Genomic DNA, 19,078 nt, shown 5'->3' with positions numbered 1-19,078 from the left:
CAGTCCAAACCTGCCCATCACCTCCTCATCATCTTTGTTTCCTGCGCCAACATGTCCATTGAAGTCTCCACCAATTACAACCCTCTCACTTCTCGGGATGTTCTGTATGACTTCATCAAAGTCCAACCAAAATGTCTCCTTCTCCGCCAGCTCACATCCTACTTGTGGGGCATACCCACAAACAACATTGAACATCACGCCTTCTATTTCTAGCTTCAGACTCATCATTCTATCTGATACTCTTTTTACTTCTAAGACATTCCTAACAAACTCCTCTTTTAAGATAACTCAACTCATTTCTCTTTCTGTCTTCACCATGATGTTAAACCCTGACCCTAAGCTTCTAGCCTTACTCCCTTTCCACCTGGTCTCCTGGACACACAGTATGTCTACCTTCCTTCTCTGCATCATGTCAACCAGCTCTCTACCTTTACCTGTCATTGTTCCTGCATTCAAAGTTCCTACTCTTAGTTCTATACTCTTGGCGTTCCATTTCTCTCTTTTCCTCCGGGCACACCTCCCTCCTCTTCTTCTTCGACCAACAGTAGTCCATTTTTCACTGGCACCCTGAAGGTCAACAGTACCAATGGTGGCCGTTGTTAAACCGGGCCTCGACCGATCCAGTATGGGATTCAGAGGTTTGATTCGCATAATTGTTTTGGCAAAAAAATTTACGTCGGATGCCCTTCCTGACACAACCCTCTGTATTTATCCGGGCTTGGGACCGGCACAATAAGACACTGGCTTGTGCCCGCTTGTGGCAACATTATCAGTGGATCAGATACGTCATGGTGAAATGTGCACGTCTGCTACAAGCTAAAGGTTGAAAGCAAACCCTATGATCTAGCATCCATTCACAAAAGAGATTGTTTCACATCTCACGTTCCATGTAAATCCGCTTGAATTCCAAGCTGCAACAGTTCCACATACCCATCGGCGCTTTGCGCAGACGCTCCTTTCCTCTTATCGCGGGCTCCTCTAGCCATGCATCCATCCAGCCGCAGACTGTCCAACAGCACTGACCTTTTCGCTAAACAAAGCGGGGCTATGAAAATGCTGCCTATTACGGGCGCAAAAAAGCACAAAAGCCCCAGAGCAGTCTACCGATTACATTGAAATGGCATAGACAGTCCTCCCAAAAAGCACCATTCAAAAACGATGCTGGCACGTTCGTGCTGCCGAAAAGGCGCAACCACTCAACACAGTCTCCTCCTTGATTAATGTTGTGGCCATAAATAAATTCTGAAAAGCAATCCGTATCCGTTCCACACGACGCATGACAACACAAAGTGTCAAAAGAAAACACAAAACACACACACACACACACACACACACACACACACACACACACACACACACACACACACACACACACACACACACACACACACACACACACATATATATATATATATATATATACCATCTTGTCAGTCTGTATCTGGAAGTCCCACAGGATCTTTGCTCGGTCATTCTCTACTATCTTGGGAGGTGTTTCCCATTTTGACCTTGGGGTTTCCAGTCCATACTCCGCACAGATGTTTCGGTAGACTATGCCAGCCACCTGGTTATGGCGCTATGGTTATCTGCATGTACCTCTTGGGTATTGGCCTTTTATTCACACCTCTCTGGGTCTCCGTCAATTGATGTGATGTGTCCGAGCCGCCTTGATCTTAGCCTCCAACCGTCTTTTCCATGGTGGGTAATGGATCTCGTGGATCTCATGATTGCTCTTGTAGCCAAGCATCTCTCGGATCACTGATGCTGAGGCGTATATCAGCTCATTGGTTTCCGTGATAGTTCCATGAGACTTTCAGGTGGTACTTCACATAGCTGTTGTAATCGGTCTCTTAGTTGCCCAGTTTTCATTCTTGCCATGTTCTTATCTCTCAGGTCAGTTGCTGCTTCGCTCAGCATTTCATTCATTGGGGCTGGCTTCCCAATCTCATCATTCATTGGGGCTTGCCTCCCAATCTCTGGTTGAACCTCTTCCTCTGATATGGCAGCCTGGGGCCCTTCACCTCGGAATTTGTATTGTACCTCATCAATCTCAAGTTGTGATAGCAATTGCCGTTTGTGGATATTGGAACACTGAGCTACTAGTTGTTTCGTGGTCAACCGTGACTGTGGGTTTCGAAGTAACCATTCATCCCCCATTCTCCGCATGTAACCCCTCTGACTAGGGTTTCTTGAGTAGTAGCATTCCAACAGAGCCATGTTATCGCATCTCGTCCATCTCCGCTTTGTTCTAGTAGCCCATTTTTCATCAAGGTGCTCTGGTTCCCCAGCACCCGACGCAGACCTTATTTGGCCAGGCGACGTCTGAGCCGGCATGTCATTCCATTTATTGCCTCTCATCATTGTATGAGGTAGGCATTAGCGTGAAGGGTCTTGCCCAAGGACCCACACTGGATGATGTTTTGTGCTCATTTTCTCTGCCCCAAGTGGGATTCGTATGTATATATATATATATATATATATATATATATATATATATTGGCAGTAAAGTCTCGTTATATCGATATTCAAGGGAGTCCGAAAAAATATCGATATAACCGGGACTATCGATATATCCGACCCTGTTTGCATGTAATTTTCTCCGTGCGTGCATACAAATAGTGTCGATATAACCGGGACTATCGATATAACGAGACTTTACTGTATATATATACAGTAAAGTCTCGTTATATCGATATTCAAGGGAGTCCAAAAAATATCGATATAACCGGGACTATCGATATATCCGATCCTGCGCCGAACTGCATTAAACAAAAGCTGCCAAAAGAGGGCAGCCAAGTGCCATATAAGAAACGGAGCTGGCCATTAGCTCCCTTTTTTTTTGGGTGAGAGATGTTCCCCCAATGTTGCCTCAAAATGGCACATATAATTCTTTAATGATTGTAAACATGTATGCTTTAATCTTCAGAACTACAGTGTATTTGAAACATATTCATAACTGGATGTGTAACAAGAAAGCATATTATCCGAATCTGAAGCCATTGTTTGGATTCACAAGCAATGCAAGACGTCTTGGCGTGAAGTCATTTTTATTTGCATTTGAATAAAAAGTGACATCGGCTGTCCTTTAATACACAGTATGGAATGTTAATAATTTTCAAAATCATTGCGCTTTAGCAGACAAAACAAGAAACATTGTTGCAAAAAACGATTGCATTCATATACAGTACAGTGGGCATGTACATAACACAACAGGGAAACTGCAACGCTTACATCTTACTGTATTATGTATACAATTTAAAAACGTCATCAATCTTCTTCGGCTTCCCATTTTTACCTTTTAACACAAACACTTCAATCTCGTCTGCTACACACGAGCTAGCGTCTGAAAATGAAAATGGTTCTGCTACACGGGTGCTGGGCACGTAACCAAGTCACCTGACCAAGTCGACCAATGGCGCGACTGATGGCGTGACACGTAACCAAGACACGTGACCAAGTTGACCAATGGTGCGACCGATGGCGTGTCACGTGACAAAGTCACACGGCCAAGTTGACCAATAGCGCGACCGATGGCGGCTCATGTGACCAAGTCGACCAATGGCGCGACCGATGGCGGCTCACGTAACAAGACACGTGACCAAGTTGACCAATGGCGCGACGTATATATCGATATAAACAACAAAAATGGCCGGTGGGGGATGAAAAGGAGCACCGTAATAACCGGATTATCGTAATAACCGGGTATCGTACTAAACGGTACTAATTATACATAAAAAGACTAGAAATGTGCAAGGGAAATGAAAATAGTATCGTAATAAGCGGTACTATCGATATAACGAGACTTTACTGTATATATATATATATATATATATATATATATATATATATATATATATATATATATATATATATATATATATATATATATATATATATATATATATATATTGGTATATGGGAGACGAGGGTTCGAAAAAAGAATGCCAGCAAAGGATCGAAGCCAGAGGTTGTGTTGTTCTAATTGATTTTTTTCTTGATTAAACACCTTACTACTGGTTAGTGGAAAATTATGTCAAGGATGTGACATTTGCAATGACGTATATTCTCGTAGAGTACGGTGCTGTTCGATACGTTTGCTTTTATACCACCAAACAGAACGTATTCTGTCTGACATACATCCAATATGGATTTGAACAAAAAGACAGACGGGACATAGATTTCGACGCACAGAATAATGTCCAGTTTTTGCTTGAGAGCTCCAACATTAGATTTCAAAATGCAGCAGTGTACCTTTCAATTACAACCTGCAGAGGACAGCAGAGATGCGCGCAGGAAACCCCAACGCAATTCGTCACAGTCCGACTAAAACATGTAACAGGGTCCAACTGGCTGAAAAACACGATGAATGCAAACAAACAAAGCCTTCATTTGATTTCATTCTGTTCAAGAAGCTTTCCGCAAAGTACAAGGTGGAGTTTAATGCCGCAAACTGCGATTCGAAACTTGATACTGGCTCATTTGCATACCGAGGGGTGATTGGAAGTTGACACGACTTGATATACAGTCCTGTATTCAATATTTGAGGGGGCCAGCAAGATGATAAGAGAATCAAAACTGGACCGGAGGAGAGATGCTTGTGAGAATGAAAATATGTGACACAAGTAAAATAAATAAATAATATAATATAATATAATATAATATAATATAATATAATATAATATAATATAATATAATATAATATAATATAATATAATATCCACGCTGTCTGTCCAACATCGGCCTTTATGGCAAAGGGCTCCTTAAGCTTCCAATCACAAGCCTCACCGAAGAGTACAAGTGCGCTAAAGTGAGACTTCAGATGACCCTCACAGACTCCAGAGACCGGAAGATCAGTCAAGCTGCACCCCCCCTATCAACTGGATGGAAATGGATGCCATCCATTGCAGTGCAGCAGGCCACAGCAGCCCTAAGGCACAGTGACATTGTGGGACACGTTCAGCTAGGATGAGGGGGGTTTGGCCTTACCAACAAACCTTCTTGGCGTAAGGCTTCAACATCGGAAAGAAGGAAAATGGTGATGGCAGAGGTGCACCGCCAAGAGGAAGCTGAAAGAACTGCACAGGCTGTCTCTCTTGCCAAGCAGGGACAATGGATGAGGTGGGAAGGCCTGGAGAAGAGAAAGCTCAGCTGGAGAGATCTCTGGGAAATGGAGGCAAGCAACATCAGCTTCATCATTAGAGCTATCAATGATGTGCTCCCATCTCCAAAAAACCTCCACCAATGGTATGGCGAAGATCCAACCTGTGACTTCTGTCCAACTCCAGGAACTCTCAAACACATCCTGACCGGTTGTAAGACCAGCCTCACACAAGGCCGCTACACCTGGAGGCACAACCAGGTCCTGAAGAGTTTGGCAGTTGTCCTTGAGAGCAAGAGGAATACCATCAACTCCTTGCCAATGAGAGCCACCATGTCCAGCACAGCACCATTGATTTTCATCCGAGAGGGACAGAAAAAGCCCAACCATCCTCCTACCAAACCAGAAGTTGGACAGCTATCCAGGGCCCGCGATTGGGAGATGCGGGTTGACGTTGGCCAGCAATTGGTTTTCCCAGCGGAGATTGCAGCCACCACCCTCAGACCAGACTTGGTGCTCTGGTCCCCTTCACTCAAGGATGTCTACATCACAGTCCCGTGGGAAAACTCTTGATTGAAGAGGCCTATGAGCGCAAGAAGCTGCACTACACAGAACTCGCAGTGGATGCGCAACAGCGGGGATGGAAAGCTAAGGTATATCCAATTGAAGTTGGATGCAGAGAGTTTGTGGCTTCCTCCACCATCAGGCTGCTAAAAGACCTGGGTATCCACGGACAGGCTCTGCGGCACACAGTTAGATCAGTCTCTGAAGCCGCAGAAAGAAGCAGCCAGTGGATCTGGATGAAGAGGAAGGACCCTTGTTGGGCTCATAGAACAGCAACCTAAGACACAACACCCCTCACCCCCACCAGCTTCTCAACATCTGATTGGGCATGGGACACAAGCGCGGGCGTGATCAAGCTGTCGCTGGCCACCATCGATGAGGGTGTCTAGTGATTAAAAGGCCGAAACACCCAATGATTATTTGGCACACGACTGACGATGTGTCCCTAATTCACAACCTCCCATCCCTGAGGCACAGCTCCCACACCACTCTCAACGTCAAGGCTAATCTCATGTGAGGACCATCCATTGGCACAAATGGACAGAATAACATCACGTCCAGTGTTTAATGATTCTGAATCTCAGAATTAGAATCAGAATCATCCTTATTGGCCAAGTGTGTAGAACACACAAGGAATTTGTCTCCAGATGAACATGTTGCTCTATATCACAGGTGTCAAAGTCAAGGCCCGTGGGCCAAATCCGGCCCGCCACATCATTTTTTTCGGCCTGCGAAAGCAAATCAAACTTGTTAAATTCCATGATGATTGCTAAAATCTGAGCCACAATAAAAGTCATTATTCTTGACTTCAGATTTGAAAACGAGTTATTCATTAATTTGCTGTGTGCTCTATATGTAATATTTGCAGGGATTTAAACATTCTAATGGGTTCCCCAAATTCATAAAGGCCCTCGAGAGGAAACCATAACTACAATGTGGCCCGCGGCAAAAAATTACTTTGACACCCCTGCTCTATATGATCATAAAAAACATGGCAAATAAGTATGGAAGGTAAGTGGTTCCTCTCAGGAACAACTATGCAAAGTTTAAACCATAGTTCAAGCATAATGTCCTTCCATAAATATAAAAAAGGGCCCATCTTGAAAATAATTACATCAATAAAAAAAGTCCATGAATGAATAGAGCTTGATAGTGAAGCTTTGAATTGGTCATCATCTCTTCCATGATTAATGTGTGTGTGTGTGTGTGTGTGTGTGTGTGTGTGTGTGTGTGTGTGTGTGTGTGTGTGTGTGTGTGTGTGTGTGTGTGTGTGTGTGTGTGCATTTTATTTCCTGAAACCATGACTAGAACAGTCCTCGAAGGGTGCCGTCCATGTTTTCCAAGTCTCCCAATTGCAATGCACCTGATTCAAGGGATGATCTGATCATGAGAATCAGGTGATTCCATTGAGCCTGTTGCCTTGAATCAGGTGCGTTGCAACAGGGAGACTTGGAAAACATGTAGGTTGGCGGTCCCCGAGGACCGGATTTTGACACCCCTGCTGTAGAATGTATGATAATCAATGACTGTTCAGACTTGTCAAAAGTATTAATTTAGATTGCTGGTCTGTTTTTTTCACATTGGATTTGCTTTGTTGTTTTCAGAATAATTAAAACATCAGAATATCAGAATAATAAAACAAAATTGGAGGAAGATTAGTATTTTTACAAAAAGGGTGGCCAGTTAGTGACCACATAACTCTGCCCTTGCCTTTCAACGGAAATCAAGAATCAATTATTGGGACAACTAACTACAGGTGAGGATATACATTTGTTCTAGAATTGCAACATTATGAAGCACAACCTGTCCAAGCAGCTTGAAAGCAATGCTGTCGCGCTTGACTTGTCCATGGCACACCTGCTGAGCTGGCCGAATTCAATTTCAAAGCGCGGCAGAGCATTGTGAGAGGATAAGAGAGGATCAGAAGGTCAAGCAATTTTGTTTCCCTGTGGCTCTTTTGTGCTCTGGTTTTGGAGAATTTATAAAATCACGATGAAAGTTCCTAGAAGACTGCTGGCCAATATGATTTTGAATTGCGGAAGAAAAATAAGAGCAAGAAAAAGGCCTGCTTTGCTTTATCTGATTATTCAGCTCATGACTCCTGTGCGATACCTCACCCTGTTCAACAACTCTTTTATTAATACATACCCTCAGCAATAATGTAATGTTTCTCATTTATATGCAAATTATGTGAAGGTGAAGCACGGGGAATATGGTTTTGAGCAGTACCATGAACTGGAAAAGCACTCTTGTACATCTTCCATGAACAAAAACCGAGGCCAATTCTTGCTCCCTATTTGTACAATTAGGTCATACTTAAAGGACAACCGGCATCACTTTTTTGTTTCCTAACTGACATCAGAAAAACGTTTTATAGCATCTAAAACACCCAAAACACACAGTATGATACTTTTAGTCAAATGCAAAGCACCAATAAAAATGACTTAAAGTGTCCAAAATCTGCAAAAAATTGAGCCGCGAATTGGGCATTTTCAGAAAGTCCCGCCCCCGGTTCGTGACGTCACGCCATGACGTCGTGCATTGCTGGAGAATCAAAACAATGGCTTCAGATTCGGAGAATATGCTTTCTTTTTTCGAACTAGGGGCGGGACTTTCTGAAAATGCCCAATTCGCAGCTCAATTTTTTGGGCCATTTTGGACACTTTAAGTCATTTTTATTGGTGTTTTGCATTTGACTAAAAATATCATACTGCGTGTTTTGGGTATTTTAGATGCTATCAAACGTTTTTCTGATGTCAGTTAAAAAACAAAAAAGTGACGTCGGTTGTCCTTTAAGTTGTGTCATGAATTAAGGTCTAAATTCACTTGTAAAAAAACTGTTAGAAGCTCTTGTTTTCCCATTTCTCCATCCTCTCTCCAATGTATGCATAGTGAAAAAGTTCTTGTTGAATTTACTCAATTTTATTTGGTCCAGTTGTTGCATGAAAACAAAAACATGAAAAAAAACATGAATTTTCAAGTTACTCAACGGAAAAATATTGCTTCTAACAACGAAAAAAAATTCAAGACACACTTCTTCTTTTCTTTTGGGCTTTTCCCTTCAAGGGGTCGCCACAGCGAATCAGCCAAGCTTTTACGTCGCATGCCCTTCCTGACACAACCCTCTGTATTTATCATTTATCACCATTGTGGCTACAGAACAAGCAACTCACTCAGTAAAAGGCTCCCAAACACAAAAAATACACGAATAAATAAATTGATGAGTAAATAAATGAATAAATAAATAAATAAATAAATAAATAAATAAATAAATAAATAACTGTATAAATAAATAACGTATAGTTAAATAAATAAATAAATAAATAAATAGAAAATAAATGAAAATACATACATACCAAAAATATATGAAAATCTATGAAAATAAATAACTACATTGATAGCTAGAAAAATAAATAAAAACAAACAAAGTACATATTAAAATAAAAACAACACACTCCCGGGTATTTTATAGCTCTCCGACTTTCCTGAACGCAACGTACTTGTAGTTGCTTCGCCATTGGCTACTACCGAGCATCATCTCGTCATCCCATTGGCTAAGAGAAGCAATTTACCATATGTGTCTGTGTGTACACTATATAGTTGACGTCTGTGTAATAAGAATATACTATATACTATACTAACTATATACTATATACTATATACTATATGATATTGATATTTGTCCATAGATACTGCGTCCTCATCAAGGCTCAATAGGGCAAAAAAAAAAAAAAAAAAAAAACAACGAGGACACACTTGAAAGTAAAAAGACTATAATTTTTATAATTTTTATTTTTGACGTTATCCAAAGCTCTTATGAATTGCCAATGTTCTCATTGCAACATGTATTTTTTTTACATATTTTGATGCGTTTTTTCTGCTTTAAAAATATTTAGGATTGAATTTTAGGGGCGGGGGTTTGGAACAGATTACGGTGTTTGCACGGAAAACGCGTCACTACTTAAAAAATGATCCGGTGAAGAAATTTCTTCCAGACCAGTTCAATTCTATTCTATTGTACTCTAGTACCCGCCCCTTGTGTGTCGTACCGAGGGCGGCCAATGAGTTTGGAGGTGCTTATGTGAGTGGGCGTCAAGGAGGGGAGGGGTCGGAGTGGATGCTTGGAGGTTGTGATTGTGGTAGCGTGTGGGATCGGAAACATCCTCGCTCCGAGAAGAGCATTTTTTTCTTTTCCTTTACGGGCTTTGTCTGGTGGACGTGAATGAAACGCATCACCTCTTCCGGAAATGTGGATGGACGTGAGGATATTGTTACTTTTTTACATGGCCGTGCCGAGGCTTCTCACATCAGAAGGTCAGTGTGTGTGGCGACATCAAAGGAGATGTGCGTGGATGCTGAATGAACCTGAACACACGGGGGATGCTTAAGCGCGCCGTTTGTCCGCTGGGTATCTTTGTTTTCTAGGCCATTTAAAAAACGAATTGCTAATTTGTTTCGAATTTAGGACGTAATGCTTGCCTCAGCTAATTGACCTTAATGCGGGATGTATTTTAATTAGGCATTCATTTACAAATGACAGTTGGAACAGCAGACGTATTCGGTTTGTTGTCCTGATAACCCCTCCTGTTGTGTGTCAACCCCCCCATCCCCTTCAGTGACGGAGGAGGAGTGCGAAGATGGACAGTTTCAATGTGACAACAAAAGGTGTATACCCACTTTGTGGAGGTGTGACGATGATGACGATTGCTCAGATAACAGTGATGAAGAAAATTGCCGTAAGTAGCCACATCGGACGTGTAGCTGTTTTGTTGAAATGACTATGAAGAAAACATTGCGCAACATCACAACTGGACCCATACTCACCTGTCAGAACATCAAATACAATACAATACAATACAATACAATACAATACAATACAATACAATACAATACATACTGATTCATATAGCACCTAAACAACAGCTCAAGCTGTAACAAAGCGCTTAACATGGACAGCTATTGTATACAGGAAATAAAGCAGTCACAAAGATAGTAGACAGCACCAGGGAGTAGAATTAAGATCAAGTCTGAATCATGCTGAGTCTAATACACGTGCACACAAAACAAGAGCTGCACTAAAAAAGATCTTTCCAGGCAAAGTTCATAATAATAATAATAATAATAATAATAATAATAATAATAATAATAATAATAATAATAATAATAATAATAATACATTTCATTTCTAAGCGCCTTTCAAAACTCATTAGGTAACTTTACAATTACAGGATCAGTTTATCTGTGGGTGAGCAGCGGCAGCCACACGCGCCAGCGTTCACTCAACCTGGAAGTAACTCAAATAGATAGAAAGCTAGCTAACTAGTTAAGAGTTAGCTAATAATCACTCTACCCGGAAGTAACTCAAATAGATAGAAAGCTAGCATGATCACAATTTCATCACAAGCTTCGGGTAAACATGATGTTGGATTTTAATGGTGGCGGAAACAAGATTCACATTGTTTCCTGAAACATTTGAAATTATTCCACAGAAAACATCTCATTATTTGACCCGTGAGTGGGATGTTATAAAAATACACCGACAAAGAAGGGCCGCCATTGTCTCTTGAGTAGAACACTTGACTCCCACGTCATGAGAGCTACATTTTGGATTGTCAACACATGCAATTTGTTAACCCGAGGAGCCAAATAATCACCCTCAAGTGGCGCATTAGTTTACATTAGACACTGTTTGAAGAACATCATTAATTTTCTAATGTCAGTATACAACATCTGGCAGAAAAGTACCAGGGCTGAAATCACAAATAAACTCTAGCGACCTGCAAATTTACAAAAATATTTGACGTGTTTGCTTTCGTTCAGTGTGTGAGAAGACGTGAGAGTTGTGGCATGACAATTTGTGGCTTCTGATTCATGACTCAATATCCTGTGCATCTGATGGTTCCTGGCTGAGAAGAACATTGACATTCTCGAGCAGGTACAGTAGAGGCTCGGGTCACACACTACTTCTTCTACATCAGGGGTCTCAAACTCCGGTCCTCGAGGGCCGGGGTTTGAGACCCCTGTTCTATAGGCTGATATGGAGTCTCTGGTTGTTGACAGTAGTTGCCAGATCTGTTGTGGGTCAATATCACTTCACATAAAAGGCGCACCTGCGTATAAGGTGCAGGGTTATATTTTGGAGCAAATTAAGGCTTTTGGGTGCGCCTTTATACACTGGAAATACGGTGACAATTTTCTTTTGTTAATGCCAGTTCTGGACTCTCCCCAACACACTTTTATATGTCATTGAAAGGTGGGTTTCCCTATTGTAGAGTATAAATGATCACCTTTGATTGAGCTGCAAACATTGTAAAGACACTGACCGAGCATCTTGGATGTGTCATCTAGATGAACAAAAGGGAATTGCGGTTTCCTTTCTGACGCAGAGGCAGCGGCCTATATTTCTGAGGAAGGCGTGAAATGGTGCCAACGCTGAATCCAAGCTGCAAGTTGCATGTTTTCCAATCAGCTCTGTTCTTTTGTGTCTGGGTTAATTATGGCTCAGGAGGAAATCTTGCACCTCCTCACGTGCAAACATGCATGCCAACGATTTCTACCCACTTGTCTGTTTGCCTAGAGCTTTCCAGATCTGCGTTGCCATGTTGGCCAAATGTTTTTCAATGGCATCTTCATCAGAAGAGTTTTATACGCATTGCTTGCTTGCATCGAACGTAGAATGTTAGTTTACATTTGCTGTTGAGGTGGAGCATGACACCCAACACAGAGACGGAGACGGACAGAGCGGCTCCTGTGTTTCCCACTGTGTGCACAAATATAATTTCCAGTCGTTTACTGACTGCATGGGTGGTTTCCTGAGTGGGAAATTCCATATCCTGACAGTTTTTACCGTACGTCATGTGTGACATTTGGCGTGACACTTCAAGCACAGATCCTGCTTTTGTCAAACAGCGACTCAAAAGCACTAAGGTTAAGACTACTTGCTTGAACTCACTTGTAATGCACACCAGGCACAGATTCAGAAATCTGGTTTGATTGAGGTGCAGCATATTTTTTGCAGGTCAAAAGTGTGCGCTGAGGGACTTTGACTTTTAAACGCACAATCAATTTAACGCACAATCAATTTAAAACGTCTGTGTAAGCTCTCAGTCGTACAGGAGTGGTCCATCGATGAGAAGGTTTCTTCAGCCGTCATCTGTACAAATGTGAAGGTTTCGGACGTTTCGCCTCCTATCCAAGAGGCTTCGTCAGCGAACTAAAGTCTGACTGGTCGTATATAAATAGGGCCGATACGACCATCAGACTTTAGTTCGCTGACGAAGCCTCTTGGATAGGAGGCGAAACGTCCGAAACCTTCACATTTGTACAGATGACGGCTGAAGAAACCTTCTCATCAATCAATTTAAAATCATCTTGCCAATGGAGTTACTTTTTTTATTCACATGAGGGTTGCTGAAGAGCCAACATTACCATTACAATGTCCGGATTTATCCACCCCAATGCATTTAAAATAACGACAAGTGACTGAACAGGAATAGCTTTGCTCTTCCCCTTATCCTCTCGGTATGCATCAAGTGCATGTTGCCCCACTAAAGCACCCCCCACCTTAGCTCCATTCATCGCCCCATGCCCCCAAACTGCTCACTGCGATTCCCCACTGACCTTCCAGTTATACAACCGTTAGCACACTCCCACTTGTGCATGTACACCAGTCCGGACTGGTGCTTAGAACAACACGAATAGTGAAACAATGGACGTCAGTGACTGCCAAATGACGCTCAAGATTACAAGGTGCAATCCACATAATCTCCCAATGAATATTTGTTAGTACAATTTGCGCAGGATTAGACATTAAAGCTGAGCCATCTTTTGATTTGTGTGTCGTCGATGGTACACGTCGGCGTCAAATAGAAATGTATTTATTTATTTACATGGAGCTGTAGTTTCATTCTGGCCTCGATTCTAGAAGCATTGCGCTTGGGTGCCTCTTTTGGCACATCTGCTCTGCACTTTTCCTCTCATCCTTAGATGTGATAATGATCTGCATCATTGGCCGTCATGAATTTAACATCGGCAACTTGCAGGGGCGGCAAAGTCAGAGCTAATCTGCCGTCACTTTTTTCCCCCTTTGGCGTTGAGGGTCATTAGGGCCAAAGCTATGTTTGAAACTGGCATCTTTCCTTCTCCTAACTGTTTTTGTGTACATTCCAATGTTTCTGTCCGTACGACGGCATTTGAAACGTTTGCCTCTGTATTAACTCATTCACTGCCATTCACAGATTTATTCGGGAATTAAAAATATGACGTTGAGCACCATTCCCAAATTTGTTCGGGTTTTGGTTTTTCTTGCTGGGGTGCCGATAAAGCGCGGGCTAGACTTCTGGCAATGTTTTTTACCTTCCACAACGGGGCAGTATTTTCATTTTCTCCATGTGAGCGCATTGTTCCAGCTTCAACTGTTTAGGCGCTATATGAACCAATATGTATGCATTGCATTGTATTTTGGACAGCCACCCTCATTTCAAGCTCATATAACTCCAGACCCATATAATTTAGGAATTTACTCTTTTTTAATGATGAAAGAAGAGAGTCGAAAGTTTCTTACGCTGCATTGAATCTTTATGTAGTCCTAAAAAAAGTCAATATTCTATGGGTCCTGGAATTTGAGTGACAATGACAAAAACGCTGGCACTGGAGTGGACACCTTTTTTGCACGTTTGGCCGTGAATGAGTTAAGGAGTTCTGCTTTTAATTCTCTGTTATAGCATCTCCACATGGAGTTTATGTGTTCTTGCCTCTGCTTGCATTTCTCCATTGATCTATGCATAGCTGGTTGTTTATGTGACGTTGTAATAGTTATGAAATCTGTACTTGGTTTTTATTTCATATTGCGTTTGTCTTTCTTTATTTGTATTATTTTTATTATTATTAGAAATGATTTCTCGTTTTTGTCTTTTGAAAGTGTTTTTTGAAATTATTTGAATTAGGTGCTATTGGCGATTGATTTTATTTATTTATTTGTTTATTTATGCCTTTTGTGCACGAGAGTAAAGAAAAAATTGTGCTAAGTACTGTAAAAACAACAGAAGCATATATTTTTTGTAGCATTTCATTTTAATAATAATAATAATAATAATAATAATAATAATAATAATACATTTCATTTATAAGTGCCTTTCAAAACTCTCAATGACACTTTACACTGCAGTAATATCCTGTGACTTTAATGTTTACAGTCACAGGATATTTTTTCTGCGGGTGAGCAGCGTCAGCCACACGCGCCAACGTTCACTCAACCCGGAAGTAACATAAAGTAAAAAAACTAAATAACAAATAATATGACAACACAAAGACAGAGAGTCATTCATTCTTCAGCATTTTCCGTACCCTCTTTGTGACATGAAGCAGTTCTAGATGAAAGAGGAGAGGATCAAAGTGTTGTCTCACATCTCCTTTCCCATGTAAATCCGCTTCAATTCCAAACCACGACAGTTCCACATATGCATCGGCGCTCTGCGCTGACGCTCATTTCTTCTTATCGGGGGCTCCTCAAGCCATGCATCCATCCAGCTACAGACTGACCAACAGCACCAATCTTTCTGCTGAACAAAGCGGGGCTGGAGCATGCTGCCCATTACAGGCGCAAAAAAGCACAATGGCCCCTTTGGTGTCCAGCGATGGCAGTCGAATGGCACCCACATTCCTCCCATTCAAAAACAATACTGGCATATTCATGCTGCCGAAAAGGCGCAACCGCTCAGCACAGTCTCCTCCTTGATGAATGTTGTGGCCATAAATGCTGAAAAGCAATCCGTATCCGTTCCACACGACGCATGAGAACACAAAGTGACAAAAGAAAACACAAAAACAAGACAAAAATCAACCCAAGCACTTTGCACTATATTATAGTTATTGGCTTATTTCTAATTTCTTATGATTTCATTTTAATTGTCATTATTACTTTGCAACAACACAAATTCAGTTGCTTTAATTTTCAAGTCATTCATGAGATTTTTTTCCGTTAATTTTTTGGGGGGTTGTTTTGTTTTATTTTTCCACATTTTCCAACACATTTTTACCTGAAAGCTTGACTACAAAATCTCTTTATCCCCCAAATATGCACATACAAAATCAAATGAGCACACTGCAGATTTTTGTCCGAATTGAAATTTGATTAAAATAAGTGTTAAATGTACCTTTACTTATCGAATGCTAAAACAAACAGACAAGCGAACAATACACCGGGGAGTTGTCACCAAATTTTCATGTTCACAAGAACCTGTGGCTTATCTGAGCTCGGCTGGCCGGGTGCGACTTGTGCTCCGTGCAGCTAAACACTGACATCCTTCGAGGGATGCTGTGGCTCACGTCATGAACGTTTCCTGGCATTTGCCACGTGACTCCATTTCCTCCGACGTCCAACAAGTTGACCACTGTGTTTGTTTTACTTGGTGAGCCCCGTGAGCCCTCTGCGCCGGGTGGGATGAAGGAGGAGGCTCTTCATGCAGCATGCCCAAAGTGATCATTAGGAAGTCTGCAATGCCAATGGAGCTGTTAACCGAGATTAGTGCATGACGTTTGATCAAGGATGGTGAGAGGGGGGGCAGGGGAGAGAAAGAGAGAGGGGTAGAGAGGGAGAGAGAAAGAGAGATGCGTAGAGAAGGAAAGAGAGGGAGAGAGAGGTAAAGAGAGGGAGGGAGAGAGGGAGGGGGAGAGAGGGAAAGAGAGAGGGAAAGAAAGAGAGTGAGAGAAACAGAGAGAGAGAGACAGAGAGAGAGAGAAAGAAACGAGAGGGAAGCACACAGAAAGAGAGAGAGAGAAAGAGAAACAGAGAGAAACAGAGAGAGAGAAAGACTGAGAAAGAGAGACAGAGATACAAAGAGAGAGACAGAGAGAAAGACAGAGAGAGAGTGAGAGAGAGAAAGAGAGACAGAGAGAGAGATAGAGACAGAGAGAGAGACAGAGAGAGAGACAGAGAGAGAGGGAGAGAGACACAGACAGAGAGAGACAAAGAAAAAGAGAGAGTGAGAGAAACAGAGAAACACACAGACAGATAGAGAGAAACGTAGAGAGACAGAGAGAGACACACACAGAGGCACAGAGAGAGAGGGAGAGAGAGAGTGAGAGAGAAAGAAAGAGACAGACACACCGAGAGCGAGAGAGAAAGAGAGAGAGAGAGTGAGAGAGAGAGAGAGACAGATATATTTCTAAGCGTTTAATCCCGGCTCCGGCCTCCCTGTGTGGGGGTTGCATGTTGTTGCATGTGAGGATAAAGCGGTTCGAAAAAGCGTTTTGTTACAGCTTCAGCTGTTGTTAAAGCGCTATATGAATCAATATATGTATTGTATTGTATTGTATTGTATTGTATTGTATTGTACTGTACTGTATTGTATTGTGTTGTATTGTATTGTATTGTATTGTACTGTATTGTACTGTATTGTATTGTATTGTATTGTATTGCATTGCATTGCATTGCATTGTATTGTATTGTATTGTATTGTATTTACAGTAAAGTCTCGTTATATCGATACGCAAGGGAATCCGAAAAAATATCGATATAACCGGGACTATCGATATATCCGATCCTGTGGGGGGCGGGGGGGGGGGGGGTGCGTAAATGCGGCATCTTTGTTATGGCATGTAATTTCATCATTGGGTTCATGGATTGCGTATCTAACATGTTTTTTGTACAGTAGTGAAGTGAAAAATAAAGTTGTGCATAAAATAAAAACGTCTTTACACTTTTTAATGACTATTTCCTTTCAAAAATGCAACCAACCAATGCTAAATCGTAAAGTTCTATTCACACGAAGCCACGAACGCCAGCATGTACAATCATATGAAAAACAGTGATTGTTGCAAACAATAAAGATATCTGGATGCAACACAATTAAATACTGTACATGGATGAAAAACCAAAACTGCAACGTTTACATAACTTACGTGACGTTCGAGAGTGGCTGAATAGAATGCCGGCGCGCAGCTGTGACGTTACAACAGCTTTTTGACTGACTCAAGAAACACAAAAAGTGATGTTGGTTGCCCTTTAATGCACAGTATGGAATGTACAGTCATTTTCAAAATCATGACGCTTCAGCAGACAAAACAACAAACATTGTTGCAAAAAACGCTTGCATTCATGTAACAGTACATGTACATAACACTGCAATTAGTATGTATGTAAGCTATTTAAAAAAGTCATCAATCTTCTTCTGCTTCCCATTTTTATATTTTAATATGAACACTTCCATCTTGTTTAACGTTTCTAAAAAAACGGATGCATTTTCTACGGATTCAAAGAAAGATCGCGTGTCCGCAACCCCTTGCAACGCTTTTGTCGAAGTTGCAAAGGTGTGCATTCAGTCGCTTCTTCTTCATCGTCATCAGCATCATCATCATCACGGGAATCTACTGTGGCATACTTGGCTTTGACCTCCGCTGCGATATCCGCATCTGATGAGCTTGGGAATGTCGCAATGTCTTTGTCGACTGCGACATACGATGCAATGTCGGCGACTTTTAGCTTTTCAGCCAACACTGCAAGAGGAATGTTGTCGTCATCCTCTTCGTTAGCTGCAGATGTTTCCTCACTGCACCCTGGATTTTCAAATTTGCAGTGACGGAAGCAGTTCTTGATGGTGTTTTCGGACACCGTGCTCCACGCTTTGGATTTGGATTTGGATTGCTCTGATGGCATCCAAAACAGTCCATTGTTGAAGACACACGAGCAGCCGTCTGATACACACGAGCTTCCGTCTGAAAATGGCGTCTGCTCGGGAGAGCTGCTCACGTAAAAAGACACGTGACCAAGTTGACCAATGGCGCAACGGATATATCGATGTAAACATCAAAAATGGCCGGCGGGGGATGAAAAGGAGCACTGTAATAACCGGATTATCGTAACAACCGGGTATCGTACTAAACGGTACAAATTATACATAAAAAGACTAGAAATGTGCAAGGGAAATGAAAATAGTATCGTAATAAGCGGTACTATCGTTATAACCGATATCGATATAACGAGACTTTACTGTAGTAATATTAATGTTATGAGGGTCAGGTCCAGTCATAGGTGGACAAAGGTAAAGCTGCAGCATCAGCATCAACAAGCCATTTCAGGACAGATAAAATCCATGTTTGATTCAAATTTGAAAACCCTCTGTTGCCCAAATATCAAATGAAATCAGAGCACTTTCACTTCAAGCTTTGAATCTCTACATAGGTTGACGCCAATGGCCATTACTTTGCTCTGGTGTGCCTTGACGGCAAAGTCAGGGCTCAGATGTTTAGCAGGGCAATCCTCCCCACTGCAGAAGTCTGAGGAAATGTGATGAGATGTAGTCTTGGTAAATGTGAGAGGTTGGGTGGCGGCGGCGGGGGAGGGGGGGGGGGTTAGTTTTTCCTGACCTCTCACACATTATGATCAAAGTTCAGTTGCAAAGCTCAGCCCGGAGACTG

General features: G+C 41.8%; 1 protein-coding gene across 3 annotated transcripts in view; it reads left to right on the top strand.

The window, feature by feature from the left end:
* The first annotated feature begins 9,776 nt into the window (after positions 1 to 9,776).
* LOC148891747 (low-density lipoprotein receptor-related protein 8-like) overlaps positions 9,777 to 19,078 on the top strand; it is a 75,093-nt gene continuing 65,791 nt past the window's right edge. For all 3 annotated transcript variants that reach the window (XM_089007641.1, XM_089007640.1, XM_089007639.1), the window contains exons 1-2: positions 9,777 to 9,976; positions 10,279 to 10,398. In XM_089007641.1, the coding sequence (XP_088863767.1) occupies positions 9,910 to 9,976; positions 10,279 to 10,398 (187 nt within the window). In that variant the 5' untranslated portion in view covers positions 9,777 to 9,909. The remainder of the gene's footprint in view (positions 9,977 to 10,278; positions 10,399 to 19,078) is intronic.

The sequence above is a fragment of the Hippocampus bargibanti genome, linkage group LG11 (assembly GCF_051943395.1).
Source record: "Hippocampus bargibanti isolate YZ-2025 linkage group LG11, ASM5194339v1, whole genome shotgun sequence".
Taxonomy (NCBI): domain Eukaryota; kingdom Metazoa; phylum Chordata; class Actinopteri; order Syngnathiformes; family Syngnathidae; genus Hippocampus; species Hippocampus bargibanti.
Note: the sequence above shows the minus strand (reverse complement) of the source record. Positions and strands in the feature narration are given on the sequence as shown.